Raw genomic sequence first — 17345 nt, 5'->3', positions numbered from 1 at the left:
TTAACATGGTATAAAATATCCAGAAAATGTATTATTATATTTTAAATATAAATAATTTTATTGTGCTGGTTCAGCTTGCTTGGCCCTGATTATGACTACCCCATACTATTTATAATATATATCATTACTCTGCTGTAATTTTATCCACTGAATTAAGTTGATAATGCAGAATACAATATAAGTATAGTGTATAATGGTATATCAATTTGTATAAAAAACATATTAATTTATAACCTACAGTCTACACTATACATAAATTTAATATAACAACATTTTAAATTAACTCTCGGACATCTTTAAATTAACTTTGCGTACAGTTTACAAAATTAACTGAATTTTATCATACAATGTATTTGTTTTAAATTTAAAATTTTAACAATCTATGTATAACACTTACAACACAATAACAATTTTTAATATACAAAAATTAGTATAAAACACTTAAAATTAAATATATAATTTATATTATATCAAATTAATATTGATTTTAAAAATTATAAATAATAAATATAATTAGATAGTATAAAAAATGAAGCTATGTCAGTGTATTGATTAATACTGCTAATAAATGTCTTTGTTCTGATGTTAGATGTGGAGTGAAATCAGATTCAATTGTACCTAAACAGGTAGTTTCACCAAGCTGATATGCTTTTACCAATGAACGAAGAAGACGGAACATTATATCTGATATATAAGGAACTAAAATAATGAAAAAGTAAAAAATTGTAAAAATTTATAATAACTATATAATGAAAAAATAAATATAAAGATTACCTGGAGAATCAAAGTTTCCATTAATCCACATGTATTTCTCCAACACTGAAGCTAAATCACTTGGCATTTTTTGACGAGTAGGTTTCAGTATAAGCAGTAAGAACACTCGTGATATTTCACATCTAAAATTAGAAAAAAGAAAATTGGTCAAAATCATAAATTAAAATGTAATAAAATATATTACCTGAATAAAATATCATTATAAATACCAATTGTATCATTATCTATGCAAGAAATAGTATTTGCGATTTCTGTGAATGTTAACAAAGCACCTTCATAATCTTCTATAAAATATAACATTTGAGTTATAACATAATATTCTCAATTTAAAATAATAAAATATTCTATTAACAAATAAAAATACCAGAAAGAATTTGAATGGAAGTTATTTGTTCAAGAATAGCCAATTTAAGTGTATGACATTCATGTGGCACATCAATCAAACTACTTCCAATAAAAGCTGCATCATCCAATTTACCTAAACCTACAAGAGTTTCAGCAGTTTCTAGACGAATCGAAGTTTTCAAAATATTTTCAAATGAGTTCCCCTGCCAACTATCCTCGGCATGTCTCATTTCACTTAGCCCAGCCTAAAGTATAAAAATATTATAAATAATTGAATAACCAATTAGATATAAACTCATGTGTAAATAACAAACTTGTAAATTTTCATTATAAGGAGATATTAAACCAGATGATTCAGTCTTCTTAAATTCTGAAAAAAACTGTCGGGCTGCTTTTTGATGAGCAAGAGCTTGTTCACAGTTGTGATCCATCGACTCTTCACATTTAGCCACAGCTTGCCAACACAAAGCAGCATAATCATGTTTGTCATTCTTTTGGCAAAAATTTGCTAGTTTGGCTAAAATATAAAAAATCAAAAAATCAAAATTACCTTAATAATAATTTAAAGTAACATTACCAAATTGGTCACTTGGCTCCAATGTGTTTAGCTTTCTAAATAGTTTTCTAAAAAAATAAAGATATGATTATTTAAAGAACCAAAATAGCAAAATATATTATAAATTAAAACCGTGATGTATTACTTTTTTGTTTTATTTAGTATTATCTTATAATGATAAATAATTTCTTCGGAATTATTGAAACTAGCCATTTTAGAAAACTATAATTATTATATAATTGAACTATCAATGATAATGATGTATGGACTATTTAATATTTGTTATACGAATATACAATTTTTAAATTTAATATACCTTTTATCTACCTACTATTTCACTTCATTATTTTATTTTTTTTTTTTTAATTATAAACTGGGAAATGGGAATTGGGAATAGATCTTAGAGTATAGACTACAGAGTATAATAATTAATAATATATTATAAACCTGATAATATGTTATCATTTTTTTTATCACACTCGTATATTTTATAGTTCATGGTTATTCTGTGGTTCATGGTTCAGCTTCAGCACGAAGCCTCAGGATATCACAAAAAAGATAGAGAATATTAATAATAATACAGACGTTAACCACAGTCTACAAATATTAAAATATATGATTTACATATTATATTATTACTTATTAATATATTAAATATCAATGAATATTGGCTATATCTTTCATAAATAGTAAATATCATGATCAGACTTAGTTAATCATGGTAAATACGAAATAAAATTAATGTCATAAGTGGGTGGCAAAAAGGTGTCCGAAGAACCGTTGACCTCCTTTACTTAATATTTCAAATGACTGATGAAATAACTTATTTCATGTTGAAATGTTTGAATAGTAGCAATGAATAGTATAATATTGACTATTATCTATAGCCGTGATAGTAGTTAATAAGACAGTGTTTACTTCTTTTTTCCAACGACTTTCTAACTAGCTAAACTTGAAGTAGGCAATTAGAACGTATTATAATATATTATTATATATAATCATAAGAATTTATAATGATTATTGATTAATGAACTAGTTGAAATATATTCAATTAACTGAAACAAAGATAATATATCATTAATAGGTATACTAAATTCTTGTTATTCATAATAATTCTTATAATCAGTCTGATCAAATCACTGCATTAAAAGAAGTAGTAAATAGGTCATTTTCTTTCGAAGTTAAAAACATATTTGTTCAGTGTAAAATATAATTTTAGTTATTAACCTAACATATAAAACTAACTGATTTCAGGAATCTAATTAATTACATTAACATGGCTGAAAAAGGAAAAATTGGAATCATTGGAAGGTAAAAACTATAAAATACCTAAGTAATTATTAATTAACTAATTATATTTTAAATAAACCTATTTATTTTATAAAACATCAATAATTTTAAATTGTGAATATACGATTATATGGAAAATACTTAAGGTATGTTGTATCTGTTATAACTTAAAAATTATCAAAATTTCAATTTTCATTTTTAAAATGTTTAAATAATCAAGTTTCATAAAATAAAATTTAAAAAAATTGTTCAACTAGATTTATACAATTTTTATTTTTATTTAATAATTCTTAATTGACAAATAAATATTAAATTGTTAATACTACATATTAAGCATTAAAGTGTCTACTAAAACTTAAAATATGTTGAATAATATACTTTATTATTTAAATATTGTCTTATAAAGGTGGATGTGTTATAAGAATATAAAAGAACACATGATAACAAGTAGGTTTTGTAATTTTTAGAGAACACCATACTAAATGAGTTGTATTAGGTGCATCTTTAACTTAATTATACTAAGAAATTTTTTTATTTTCAGTGGTCTAATAGGTCAGAGTTGGGCTATGTTATTTGCAAGCGCTCGTTACAATGTAATCATCTATGACATTAATTTAGAGTTAGTGAATACTGCATATGAAAAAATTAAATCAGAATTAAAAACAATGGAAAAGAATGGAATTCTAAGAGGCAATCTTACTGCTGAACAACAAATTGAACTTATTAAAGGTACCTGACAAATTATATTGAATTAACATGTTATGCTATATAATTATAATTTGTACCAATGTTCAAATACACAAATAATTTATTGACAAAAAAAAAATGATTAAGTGTTAATTTTTATTTGGAAATTTTCTGTTAAAATTAAAAAAGTAAGCATTTTAACATTAATTATATTATTCATAAAGAAACATTTTAATATAATTAACTTAAATTCTCTCCCCATTGAAGTATTACATGAACTTTCATTTTTATTAAACAGGTGTAACTAAATTGGAAGAAGTTGTAGAAGATACAATTCTTATTCAAGAATGTATACCAGAAGTGTTATCTTTAAAGCAACAGTTGTATGACCAAATTGATAAACTTATTGGTTCTCAAACAATTATTTCAAGTTCTACTTCTACATTCTTGCCATCGGTTCTTTCTGAAAAAATGAAACATCGCAACCAATTAATTGTTTCACATCCAGTATGCAAAATCTATATTCTGTATTACTTATTTTAAATAAGGTTAATATAACATTGTGTACTTTTAAAGGTTAATCCACCATATTTTGTGCCATTAGTAGAAATTGTACCATCTGAATGGACTGAAGAATGGGTAATTAAGAAAACGAGAACAATTATGGAAGATATCAAACAATCCCCTGTAACTCTTGCTAAAGAAGTACCAGGATTTGCATTAAACCGCATTCAGTTAAGAAATGAAATTGATAATTTATAACATTTTTTATTGAAATTATAACTTTATAATTTAATAGGTATGCTATATTGAATGAATGTTGGCATCTTGTAAATGATGGAGTACTTAATGTGAAAGATGTTGATACAGTCATGTCTGAAGGTCTAGGTATGCGTTATGCATTTCTTGGTCCATTAGAAACTGCTCATTTAAATGCTGAAGGTATATCATATTTAATTTTATCATTAAGTTATCTATATTGTATATTAATAATAGATCTAAAGATCATAGTTTATAAATTTATAATAATACATTAAATTATTTGATATAACTACTCACTACTTATATATTAGTCTTTATACAGAGAGATTATATTATCATTGAACACTCATTTCAAAAAGTAGACTTTTTCAAAAATTTTAGTTTCATGCATTCTAAAACTATATAACATTTAAATTTTTTTCACCCTTATATTTTATTGTGAAATTACTATCAACTTTTGATTTTCAAATGGTAACCAATGTTTAAAGTGCCATAAAATAGTAGGGCTATTTTTTTTATGAAATTTAATGTTTAAATTATTATTTTTCATTTAACTGTTAGTGAGTTATAGCTGCTCAAAGTTGAGTGATTTGAGGTTTCCAAGTGTTTGTCCTACAGGTTATTATGGCTGTGAGATGTTGAATAGAACGTTGGTTATAATCTAAATTAAACAATCAAGGCCGGATTGGTCTGGCGAGCTACTGAGTAAAACTAGGTGGGCCGTCCAAAATATGGGCCGGTCTTGAGTGTTTGGTCTATTTTTGTGATAAATTAGTACAAACATGGGTGAAAATATAATTGATTTGAATTATTTAAACCGTACAGTAACTGTAGCTATAATCAAATGTTAGAAATTCAAAAACTCGGTTAAGGGTTGGATGTAGCAACTACAGGTACAAAGTTCATCACTGCGTCAATAGTTGATATTCGATAACTAGCTTATTATACATATATGAAAATATGTACCTCTTATTATTATTTATTACCCTATGATTACTGGTCTCCAGAAATAACAAGTATAATAAAAACCGAAAACCGCCCAACTTTGGAATATTATACTCACTAAAAAATTAACGAAAATAATAATTTGAACATTAAAATTCATGAAAAAGAATAGCCCTATTAAGTACATTATAAATATAGGTTGCCATTTGAAAATCAAAAGTCAATAGTGGTTTCACTACTAAATTAAAGGGTGGAAAAAATAAAAATTTCTTAGTTTGAAAAGAGCATGAAGCACAATATTTTGAAAAAAAAAAATAAAATACTTGATAAAATAATGAGTGTTTAATGATAAAAGAATTACCCTGTAGTCCTAATCCTATTGTGGACATTTATAATCTATTGAATTCATTGTTATAGTTTATAATATGAATTATACATAACAAAAACTGTAAATATTTGTTTACTTTTTTTGTGCAGTTCATTTTGTCAGTTTTTATAATATTTATTAAATATTGATTTTAGGATTTGTGAACTATACAGAGCGTTATTCAAACTCTATGTATGGTGTATGCCAACAATTCAAGCCATCACCTAAGTTTGAAGGACCATTGGTAAAAGTGATTGGAGATCAATTAAATAGTAATACTCCATTGGAAGACCTACCAAAACGTAGATTATGGAGAGATCAATCTTTGATAAAATTGTCGCAACTTAAAAAATATAATAATTATTAAAATATATAATATCATTGGCTGGATATAGTTTTAGTTTATGTATTATGCATATCACAGTGGTGTATAGTAGCATAATATTATGTAGGTAACCAAAAACCATTAACCTATAAAAATTATAAAATTAATAGAAATAATTATTTACATATTAATCATTTAAATTACTTATTAAGTATATATTTTTATATTAAAAAAATATTTATATTAATTTATTTAGTTATTGCTGTACAGTGTTTCGAGTAAGTTGTATTATGATATAATTTAGCGGTTTTCAACCTATGGACGAGTAGGTTGGCCGTTGGACCATAGTATGATATTACACAACTAACACAATATATTATCTGGTTTTAATCTATGTGTGGACTCTCTTCTAGAGGACAATAGCAATGTCAAGAATCTCAATAAATTGTTTTAACTTGTAATTAGGTTCACTAAGGTTGTTTTTTAATAAACAATTGTTTTGTATATTTATGTAGGTATAAAGGTATGCTATTAGTGTGCCCCAAAGATTTTTTTTACAAAATTGGTGGTTTGCACAGCTTAAAAGGTTGACTAATTAAAAAAAATGCACTTATGACACTATAGGTACATATGTTTTTACAAGAATCACACAAAATATGATTTTTGGATATTTAAAACCAATTTAAACATCTATACTTTAATGTTAACTTTAGATTTTACGAATAACTTTAACCATTAATTTAACTAAAGAGAGATAATTAGTATACAAAACTACACTACATTATAATGTTTAATTTTTTCAAGTTTTTATGAGGATCTAAATAAGACAAAGACTATAAAGAATCTAAACTTATATTGAAATTTGATATCAATCGTGCAGTCTTCTGAGTATTTTTAGTATGAAAATCCCTTTAGGCTTTAAGTGTTATTTTAAATATCCTTCAATAACTTTTGGTGGAAATTACGTTCTACTGTACCGAGTGTACCGAATGGCAAATGGTCTACTATGCTAGATTGAAATTGACTAAATACCACAGGTGTGTCATCCTCGAGGGATTGAAAAAGGTGATTTTCTGTCTTAAATATCTTAAACTTCTAAATTAAATAATATACGTACAACATAGGAATTTAGATGTATTATATTTCCAATGTACCAATCTATGTAATCGAGGCGATAAGTTCTAAAAAAAAAATTTTCTTTATATCTACTTGAGAACAACTATGCTGAGTGTTCAATTTTATTTTGCTAAATTATGAAAAGATGGAAATTAAGAAATTGTAATTCAATCTTTGAAGAAGTTAAAATCGAAAATCGTAAGTATGGAACATTCATCATCACAAGTGGTTTGAGATGGCTTTGGAGACGAGCTTTGAATCTTTTGTAAAGGATATTAGTGACTTTGAAGACAAGAAGGATAGAGAGATCACTAGACCAGTATGAAGTAAGTGATTGAAGACATAGTATATGAAGCTTTAGTTATTTAACGGGGGAACTTTGACTGGAAAGTTTGAATATGATTTATGTTAGAGAAAATTTAGCTTAGCCCCAGAGTTAGATCCTATAGGTTTAGATGGGTGGTAGGAAGGTAATGTAGATTAATATTTTGTAATGGAGATTTATGTATTTTGAGTTAAAGAGAAAATTATCGGAATATATTATTTTGAATGAGTCATTTATTGATTTATTGCGGATGTGAGGTGTTTACTGCCTATGTTAAGACGGCGGTCACGGTGTAGTTCTAAATAACGAATATGCTGGGCAGTTTGGAGTGTTTGTATGTTATTCATGGCAATGGTGATAGTGATACAGTCTTTATGTTTGTGCATGGATGTATAACGTGTTACTGACTTTGAGTGGTTTATTTTGATTCCCAAATCTTTATACCAGATTTCTAATAGATTTAGGCGGGCTTGGATAATATTTTACGCTGAGTATTTCAGGATCAATATGGCAGCCAGAATATTTTTATCGTCTGCAAAGTCAGCTGTGGTGGTAAGGAGGAGGTGGGTTGGTCGGGAGTGAAGATATTGATTAATAATGATGCAACTACTGTTCTTTGTTTCCTGTTGGGCACTAGCTTGAATATGGCAACAATCCGTCATACAGTGACAAATACGTCAAATCATTTTTTGTTTTATTTTTAATAGTGTCAAAACCTAAATTCAGTACTTTATAAAATTACAATATACATATTTTGGACCTCCCCCACTCGAAACATATTTATGGATACGATCTTGAGTATGACCAATTATATTATTTATATTTATATAAAATTAATTATATATTCGGTTGTCTGTGTTAGACTAATACAGAAAAATTGCTTCCAATACATTTATGTGAAAAATAAAGGTGGTCAAGTGGGTATCGCTCTGCTGTATAGTAGAGACGGAGAGTGGGTCACTATAATGGATATGTTAAATTTGAATGCAATGACAGGTATCATTGTATACAAAAAACAATTCTGAACGGAGATGATTTGTCAGTCTAGGATATATTATACTACCTATATTTAAATTATAATATATTTATTTTTGATACAAGCAGGTCCGGATAGGGCCAGCGAGTTACCCAGCTGAACTCGATGGGTCGTTTAAAATTTGGGTCGGAATTAATGTCTGTCTTATTGAAAAATGGACCGTTTACTTTTTTAGGGCCGGTTAAAATCCTAAAACTCGGTGGGCCGATACCTTGCCTATCCGGCGCTGGATGCAAGTAATTAATTTTTAAGTATGATTTAGGACGAGTTGCATATTTCCATACGGCAAGGTTACTTAACTTTTTTTAAATCATTGAATGTAGTTATCATAGTACCTTATATCACTTTGTATCACAGATTATGCTAGTAAGTATAGAGAAAAATACTATATTGTTATCCTAGGAGCTAAACAAATGCTAATTTAGATCTCTCAGTTAAAATAGACAATTAAATTAACCTAATACTAATTAGGAATGTATAAACATCGATTGCCAAGAGTGCTTCAGTGTTAAAATGTTGTTAATTTTTTAAATATTACAAAATGGATACCTAATAAATGATGATAATTGTTGTTAGTATTTTAAGTATTGAATACAAAAATATACAGATAGCCAGAAGTGAGGATGATAATATATTTGTTTAATCCAATATTAGTACATTCTTTTTAGAATGATAACATATACATTATACATCCTTAGTATTGTTTAGCCACCTTTTTTCAATAACTGTTGTGTCATTGACGCAAACCCAATTGGAATTTTCTTGTCTCAGGTATGCTATGTAATGACTAATGAGTAGAGCGCGGATTTTTATGCATTTAAAAATATCGAAATATGCCATATAATATGCAGTTAAAATCATGAAAATATGTAAAAAAAAATATGTAATCAAAATTATGAAAATATGCAAGAACTTTTTATTTATTTAAAATTTACAATAAAACTTATAATAATTAATTACTAAAATACTTAATAAAAAAAAATTTAGGGAATTTTCTAAACTTAATTTATTTTTAAAATTGTATTTATTATTAAAATTAATAATCATATGCACTTCAAATTTTTCTTCTGTGAAGCTGTGTCGTTTATTGATTAACATATTTTTAAAGACTGAGAACGAACGTTTGACGTCAACCGAAGTTATTGGGGCATATTTGAAGTTTACGTCGTAATCGATTATTTATCTTATAACTATATATATATAAATTATTATTTAGTGACTATGAAATTTAGTTTTAATTTTTCTACTTGACAAAATATTATTTTATACATTTTAAATTTTCGCTTCAATATGCAATACATTTTGAATTTTTCCAAAATATGCAATAACCTTTAAATATGCAAAAATATGCAAAAATATGCAAAAAAAATTTTACCATTAGCTTCGAATTATGATGATTCGTGGAGATAACTGACAAAAATCCAAAAATATTAAAAGGAAAAAAATATACAATTGCACAGAAATCCATCCGCGCTACTTTGACCAAAGCTCGTGTTTTGTCCAATATGTAAAATTACGGCTTGAGTTTTGTATCTAGCTCCAGCAATTAAATATAAATAAATAAATATAAATATATTTTATTTGAACTTTAAATGTTTATAAACAAAAATTGTGAACACGTATTTTTATTTTTTTTATTATATTAAACCAATTAAATTTTAAAGATTTTTTGGAATGCCAAATTTTTTTATTGGCATTTTAAAAAAAAACTTTGAAAAATTCAATTGCCTATAAATACCTATAAAAAAGTCAAAATATTTTGAAAATTTAATCGTAAATATATAACACTAATATAAAAAAGTCTTATTTTATTTTTTTCGGAAAAAAAGTCCTACCAGAAAATAATTATATGGAAAAAAGTGCGATTATAAAATCTATACAGAAATAGAAGGTAAGATAGATAGAAAAATCATATGTATTAGAAGATACAGTAATAAAGATAGCACAATTACTCTGTATTATAGGATAAAGTATGAATTCCCCAATATATATCATATTAAATAAAATTGAGGTTACGATAACGCATAAGAAATCCAGTCGTTGTCCACATTCGTACTTTCGTAATTGTTCTCATCGAAATATTCACATAAAAATGGAAGAAGTAGTAATTTTTAAAGTTAGGAAAAAAATTATTTTGAATGGTTTTGCTTACACAGTTAATCATAATCTGTGAAGAGTTAGGAGTAGATAGAGCTAAAATAGCGTTACAAGAACTAGGAGACGGGATTCCAGGACTAAAAAAATGTAAGTTAAGTAACACCGACGAACATTTAAAAAACGAATGTTCTAGAGTGGCCATTAATGAAATATCGGTAGAAGAATTTTTAATTAATATTGGCCATTGTATCCGAAAACGAATTAAATATTAGTTTTAGTTATTTTTTTTTTAATATTATTGACTAATTATTTGTAGTTTAATGTGTTAAATTATATAAATATTAAATTATTATAACATCATACAAATCATGTATGAACAATAAATCAAACCGGACTTTTTTCCGTATAATTATTTTCTAGTCGGACTTATTTTCCAATAAAATAAAAATCGGACTTTTTTCCGGAATTCGTGGCCGCATGCTAGTACGGCCAGTGAAAAATTTCAGTGTGGCTTCCATTAAATGTTTAGTTAAATTTTAGAAATCAAATAGAAATTGAGCTATGTACTACACATTGTTTAATTATTTCAATAATTTTTTGGTGGTTAGAGTTCTAATACATTCTATTTTCTTTCAAATTTCAATATACACAAGACACAAATATGATTCCTTTTTAATGAATACATTTTATATTCAAGCCTTGGTTATGGATATTTTAAATAATTTGATAGCAATTTAGAGAATAGTTAGGAATTATAAAATAATTAACTTAGAGAAATATATTCTATTAATTAAGTATGTATATTTATGTAAAATATTATTAGTTTTATTTAATTAATTTAGGCGGTCAATTGAGAGTACAAATTAAATTTAGTGAAAATGTGTAAAATTACAGAAAATACACTTAATCATACATGTGTTTAAAAATAAAATAAAAATTTCTTTTAACAATAAAACAAGCTAAAGATATTTTAACTATTTTAAGCACTGAATTTAATATATTTCAAAATTTAAGTTGAAATCAAACAAGTCCACATAAGATTATTAAGACTAATTGAAAAAATCATCTAAAATTACATTAAAATTGACTATTTTATTAATTCAGGAAAATGAATGATAAATTTCTAATTTTGTTATTGAAAAAGCTTAACTTACAATCTATACAATATGTAGCATAATTAATAAATGTTATTAATAATGACCAATTATTAAAAATAGTTTAAAATATTTATTATTTATACATTTCAGACATGAACAAATTCTAAGTATGAAATAAAATAAGTACCTACACTACCTACAGGCTACAATAGTACAAATAGAACAATTGTATCAAAGTAACTGAATAGTGAGTACTTAGCACAAATATATATATTATTATTTATTAATATATATCTGTGGTATCTAGATAACAACAAGATATGTAACTTTATTTGAATATTATATCAATGTTGTAACCATAGACCTATAAACTAAAAAAATTTTTCAAACTTTTAGCAATTCAAAATTCAAATAAATAAACAAGATAAGGAAACGGGAAACAAGAACAAGATAACAATTCAAATTGATAACAAAGTAATCATAACGAATGTTAAAGTCAGGGGCATGAATTAAGATATTATACTAGTATAACTTTACTATTCGTGGTCAGGGGCTCTTTTGCAACACAAACCCACAGAATATATAAATAATAAAGTTCAATCTACATTTTATATAATCTGTGCACAAACCACATAAAAATAAACATATTGGTTATTTTTTAAATCACAGAACAAAATAAATGCTTCAAATATCTCTTCGTTATCAGTAACCACCACCTAGTAAGAGGAGTTGTGTGATTATAGATTATCTTATCTGTAATCAAGAATAGAAGTAAAAATTTAGCAATATTATATTCTTATGTATATTTTTTCTATGTATATATCATGATGACACAATCAACGGTTCGTCATAATTTTTCGATTTTCATATGAATTATGAGTGTCGGAGTTTACGACGCATCTCTTAAATTTGGTGCATTATCGTTTTTGTTATCTTACTACCGGGTCCGGTCATTTGATCGGATGACAAGTTAAATACGCCTCAAAATCGTCGCTCGCTGTGCCCAAGTGTCAAAACATGGCTTCGTCGCCATCATGGGAAGGTACAATACTACAATATAATATTTATCTTCTGGATTTCGTTCATAACGTTTGGATTATATAGAGGCTTTTTTTTAGTATTTGAACGACGCAGAACATTGTCTGAGCACAGTGATGTTGCCAGATATTTTTTATTGGGGGGGCATTTAAGTATGTATCAACTCGATCATTCATTAATTTGTTTATACAACATTTTGAGGAAAGTATTGCTAAAAATGTTTTGGATATATGTTATATTTCTAAATAAATAATAAAAATTTATAACTATTATACTATTATCACAAATGTATTACAGTAAAACTTCAAATTCCTTCCGTTTTATTTTATTTATGTAACAATACATAACTTTTTATTTTTTAATGTATAAGACTTAGAAAATGTGTTGTTAGTATTAACTTTATTTAGTATTTTTATTTTAAAGTGCTGCCCCAGTCTGAATAATTTAACTTTGATAGATTAATTTAATTAAAATATGTCCATACTACACATTTTAATCGTCAAATGTGGAAAATGTTGTTTTTAAATAGCTACCATAATCCAAAAACAAAATTCCTATAAAAAATAATATGATTTTTAATTGACATTTGTTATTATTTACAGATTTGAGAAAACAGGCTAGAAGGCTGGAAACAGAAATTGACTCTATGTTAGTATCATTAAGTAAAATAAGTACTAATAATCCTATGATGTATAGTGACGATGAATCACAGTTGTTGTTGTCTGATGATCGATTTGAAACTGCCACATCTGAAATTGAAGAGCTGCTGTCTAAGGTAAAACTCCCTTTATACAAATGTACACAATCATTTGTCTTTGGGTTTTTAGCTTAATACAGTCAATGAAAAAATGGGCGAATGGAATTCCAATGGGGAACAATCTACAGTTTCACAAAACATGCATACTGTACAGCGTCACAGAGATATTTTACAAGATTATACTAAAGAGTTTCAAAAAATACAATCTAATGTTAGAGCTCGAAGGGAAAGGGAAGATTTGCTGCATAGTGTTCGGCAGGACATTGAGTAAATGCATATTCTATACATACAAACCTGAATAAATTTCTTAATGGGTAATTTTATTTTTCAGTGGTTACAAGAATTCTGGAACAAAAAACAGGCGTATGGATTTGTATGTTAAAGAGCATGAACATGTACGTAATTCAGACCGTTTAGTATCGGATCAGATTGCAATTGCAATGGAAACCAGGGAACACTTAGTGTCGCAACGGCATCATTTTAAACGTTTACAATCTAGACTTCATGATTTATCAAGTAGATTTCCTGCTCTCAACACCCTAGTTCAAAAAATTAACATGCGTAAAAAACGTGATTCTTTAATAGTTGGAGGAGTTGTTGTTATATGTACTTTTATAATACTCTTGTACACTTTTCATTAGGAAGATTTTCAAATTGGTGGTTAATATATATATATTATATATACATGGGTATTAATACGAATTTTGTTTTTAAATAATTACAAAGAAATTTATTTTACTTGTATAATATATTTTGTTTTAATTATAGTTAATTGTAATATTATTCTTAGTTAATAAAAAGTTGATATCTAAACCCAGTGGTCTAAAAATCATAGGGCAGAGCTTTGATCTCGCTTTGACATTCATCATATAAATCTGTATAATTTTCATGCTTTCTAATAAGTACCATGACTGCAGATCTTTTAACACCCAGTAATGAACCTAAATCTTCGCGCGAAGGCACATAACAGTATGGCAGATTTTTTGTCTCGCATACACCAGGCATATGGCTCATGATATCAATTGGTGAAACATCGCCAGCAAAAATTACCAAGCCCGTTTCGCCTCTTCGGATTCTTCGTTGCACTTCTTTCAGGCCAACTCTTAAATAAGTCTTTTCTTTATGTGCTATAATAAAAATATACTGTTAATAATTAATTATTAATTAATAATAAAAAAAAATCAGAATTATTCAGTAATTCAAATTAACTGCTCACTAAAAAAATTAATAAGTAAATTTATAGTTAATTTTATAGTAATTTATAATTAATTTCACTATTTTAAACTTTCAGGTAAAAATTCATTTTCACTAGTTTACCCACATAAACATTATTTATTACACTATTCCAATAATCAGAAGTATTTTGAAACATTTCACAGATCTGACCAAAGTTACATTTTTTGCAGTTATTATAATTTATTAATGTTTATATGAACCGAGTAATAGATTAATGCTATAGGGGATATCTCTGTATCACTTTACTCCAATCTTCTAAATATCAGTGTTTCTCAACCTTTGTATTATGGCGACATTATTAAAATTTTTCATACTTTGTAACCCACAATAAAAAAAAATAAATAAAAATAAAAGAATAATACTTATTAATTTTTGTAAATATAGTGTCAACAAGGTTTGTACATTTTGTGTCATTTAATATTAGTACTTCTAGTACTTCCCACGACATGTTTGGACTTATGGTAACACACTGGTCATAATTTTAAACTTTTTTTTATTAAAAAAAAAATCACAATTTATTAAGTGGTAACTCTTTTAAAATTTAATTTTTAAATATTGAAAAACTCCAAACAATATTTTGCTCTGGAATATGATTTTGAATATGTATGTTATTATTCAAAATAGTTAAAAAAATAATATTTTTAACATAGAACTTTTTGAGGTAACTAATGTGTACACTTGAATGGATCACTCTGTACAAGTTACTAGCCAAGATTTCAAAGATGACAGCAGTTAAAAATGGTATTATACAATTGGAAACATCCAAAAATAAAATATGTTATATTATAAAAAATATATATATTTCTTAATATTGTATGTTTAATATTTTACAAATATTCTTTGCCAATTAGCTTAACAACTTAAAAAAATGCAGTTTTCCGGCTATGTACAAAATAAATACCTAGAAAATGTGTATAAATTTATGTAATGTATGTCTGCATATATGATAAAAACAACTTTTTAAATTCTTCTATATTATAATTTATTATTTTAATTGCCATATTAAATGTCGTATTGTCAATCATACTTTTTTAGGTAAGTACAGTAATCATTCTAAATTATAAATATAAGTTAAATTTACAAATTAATATCAAATGAGACAACCAATAATATAAACGTATTAAAGAAATATAAATCATATTAAAATAGATTTTATAGCTTATAATATTTACTAAACTTCTAACTACAGTGTGTTTAAAATCAAATGCAATTCGAAAAGATTGTGTACAAAGTGATGGTTTCTGCTCAGAAAAAATGTTTGGAAATTTATAATAATAAAAAATAGTTGTGTAAATAAAATAATTTTAAATTTCCTATCTTACTTATGTACTATTGTGAGTAACCCTGACCAAAAACCGCCTAACAGTGCATTATAATCAAGTCACATTTAATGTGAAATGGCAAAATGCACTACAGTAATTTTATCGAGTAAAATACTAACCCGCCTAAAAATGATCAAATCTTTGCCAATATCATTACATGTAAAATTCTTAAAATTTGTTTTAGTGCTAATGGAAAGTAAAATGTACTATATAACAAATTTGCATTCAGCAGAATTCATGTTGATAAACAATTATCACCAGATTTATTAGTTTTAATATTAGATACAGTAAATGATCCATTATAAATTAAGAATGTATCTGTTCTCACATTTTTTTTTATTATTATTATTTTAAAGTGAGTTACTAATAGGTATGCTAAAATATGAACATACTATTAATATTAGAATATTAAAATGTTATAATACTTACAACGCATTTTAATATAAAAACTAATGCTATTAATTTAATCAAGTTGAGCATATATTTTCCATATTTATAAAAAACGAAGACATGTTGTACTTGTATTATGTTCTCTTAAGACTGTATATACTTTATATCATCACCACAATATACAAATACATATAGGTAATGAAGGTATAGTTTTATATGAGAATGCTTTGGTGTTATTGAGTAAATAAAGTAATCGCTTCGGTTCGTTTTTTAAATGGAAGCTAGAAGGGATTAATGAAGTTACGACTATTGTAGATTAATGATCGACTGTTAGTATATAAATTATGTTCTTAAGTTAGACTATCTAAAAAATCTAGATTTTATTATTAATAGTGGTACAAACCTTTCTTAACGAGTTTATAAATCTTTTTTGTAAGCGCTTTGGTTGCCAGGGGCTTTGCAATTTCATTGAGGTATTTGATTCTCGTTGAATACGGAATTTTTTTGTTGGTCGAATCGACTAAGCTTGTGTCTTCCGTCATAATAAAATTGTGCGTTAACCGTTTGCCTTTGAAAAAATGATAAATTTGGTATTTACTGTTTAATGTTTATACTTTAAATACAGTATTGTAATGTTTAGCGTTTACCGAACATATAAATAATGAATACCTACTATGAATACTGTTTAAGGTTATTTGTTTTGATCCCGTCTTCTCTTGGCGCACGTGGGTTAGGTGAATTGAATAATTGATAAGATCAAGAACCAGAAATGATAATATATATTATCGATGTATTACACTATGGGTATGAACCACAACACAAATATTCATGGCATAGGAAATAGAAATTAATATAATCACATTAGCCTATAAAGAGTATG

General features: G+C 26.2%; 4 protein-coding genes across 7 annotated transcripts; 2 read left to right on the top strand and 2 right to left on the bottom strand.

Annotated features, from left to right (window-relative positions):
• Positions 1–498: 498 nt before the first annotated feature.
• Positions 499–2070, bottom strand: LOC113556889 (factor VIII intron 22 protein-like). Its single transcript, XM_026962105.2, has 7 exons — positions 1821–2070; positions 1697–1743; positions 1434–1636; positions 1139–1364; positions 959–1058; positions 775–896; positions 499–699 (listed from the first exon to the last, which is right to left on the bottom strand). The coding sequence occupies exons 1-7, from the start codon at positions 1886–1888 to the stop codon at positions 536–538; spliced, it is 930 nt and encodes a 309-aa protein (XP_026817906.1). The 5' UTR covers positions 1889–2070; the 3' UTR covers positions 499–535.
• A 307-nt stretch (positions 2071–2377) lies between these two features.
• Positions 2378–6116, top strand: LOC113556888 (lambda-crystallin homolog). Of its 2 annotated transcripts, none has more exons than XM_026962104.1 (7): positions 2378–2396; positions 2930–2986; positions 3507–3694; positions 3951–4159; positions 4229–4386; positions 4452–4594; positions 5882–6116. In XM_026962104.1, the coding sequence occupies exons 2-7, from the start codon at positions 2952–2954 to the stop codon at positions 6091–6093; spliced, it is 945 nt and encodes a 314-aa protein (XP_026817905.1). In that variant the 5' UTR covers positions 2378–2396; positions 2930–2951; the 3' UTR covers positions 6094–6116. The 2 variants fall into 2 exon arrangements, with proteins under 2 accessions (XP_026817905.1, XP_026817903.1); XM_026962102.1 differs by lacking the exon at positions 2378–2396 and adding an exon at positions 2700–2759.
• Positions 6117–10614: 4498 nt separating this feature from the next.
• Positions 10615–14255, top strand: LOC113559224 (Golgi SNAP receptor complex member 1). 2 transcript variants are annotated; one of them, XM_026964864.1, is made up of 6 exons: positions 10615–10772; positions 11873–11969; positions 12119–12196; positions 13363–13535; positions 13588–13784; positions 13849–14255. In XM_026964864.1, the coding sequence occupies exons 4-6, from the start codon at positions 13407–13409 to the stop codon at positions 14156–14158; spliced, it is 636 nt and encodes a 211-aa protein (XP_026820665.1). In that variant the 5' UTR covers positions 10615–10772; positions 11873–11969; positions 12119–12196; positions 13363–13406; the 3' UTR covers positions 14159–14255. The 2 variants fall into 2 exon arrangements, with proteins under 2 accessions (XP_026820665.1, XP_026820664.1); XM_026964863.1 differs by lacking the exons at positions 10615–10772; positions 11873–11969; positions 12119–12196 and adding an exon at positions 12489–12764 and having other exon boundaries at positions 13849–14158.
• LOC113559225 (H/ACA ribonucleoprotein complex subunit 2-like protein) lies at positions 14247–17293 on the bottom strand. Of its 2 annotated transcripts, XM_026964867.1 has the most exons (3): positions 17139–17293; positions 16869–17033; positions 14247–14644 (listed from the first exon to the last, which is right to left on the bottom strand). In XM_026964867.1, exons 2-3 carry the CDS (start codon positions 17005–17007, stop codon positions 14340–14342), a joined length of 444 nt encoding a protein of 147 aa, XP_026820668.1. In that variant the 5' UTR covers positions 17008–17033; positions 17139–17293; the 3' UTR covers positions 14247–14339. The 2 variants fall into 2 exon arrangements, with proteins under 2 accessions (XP_026820668.1, XP_026820667.1); XM_026964866.1 differs by lacking the exon at positions 17139–17293 and having other exon boundaries at positions 16869–17128.
• Between the last annotated feature and the right edge of the window lie 52 nt (positions 17294–17345).

This window comes from Rhopalosiphum maidis, chromosome 1 (genome assembly GCF_003676215.2).
Source record: "Rhopalosiphum maidis isolate BTI-1 chromosome 1, ASM367621v3, whole genome shotgun sequence".
NCBI classification, from domain to species: Eukaryota; Metazoa; Arthropoda; class Insecta; order Hemiptera; family Aphididae; genus Rhopalosiphum; species Rhopalosiphum maidis.
Note: the sequence above shows the minus strand (reverse complement) of the source record. Positions and strands in the feature narration are given on the sequence as shown.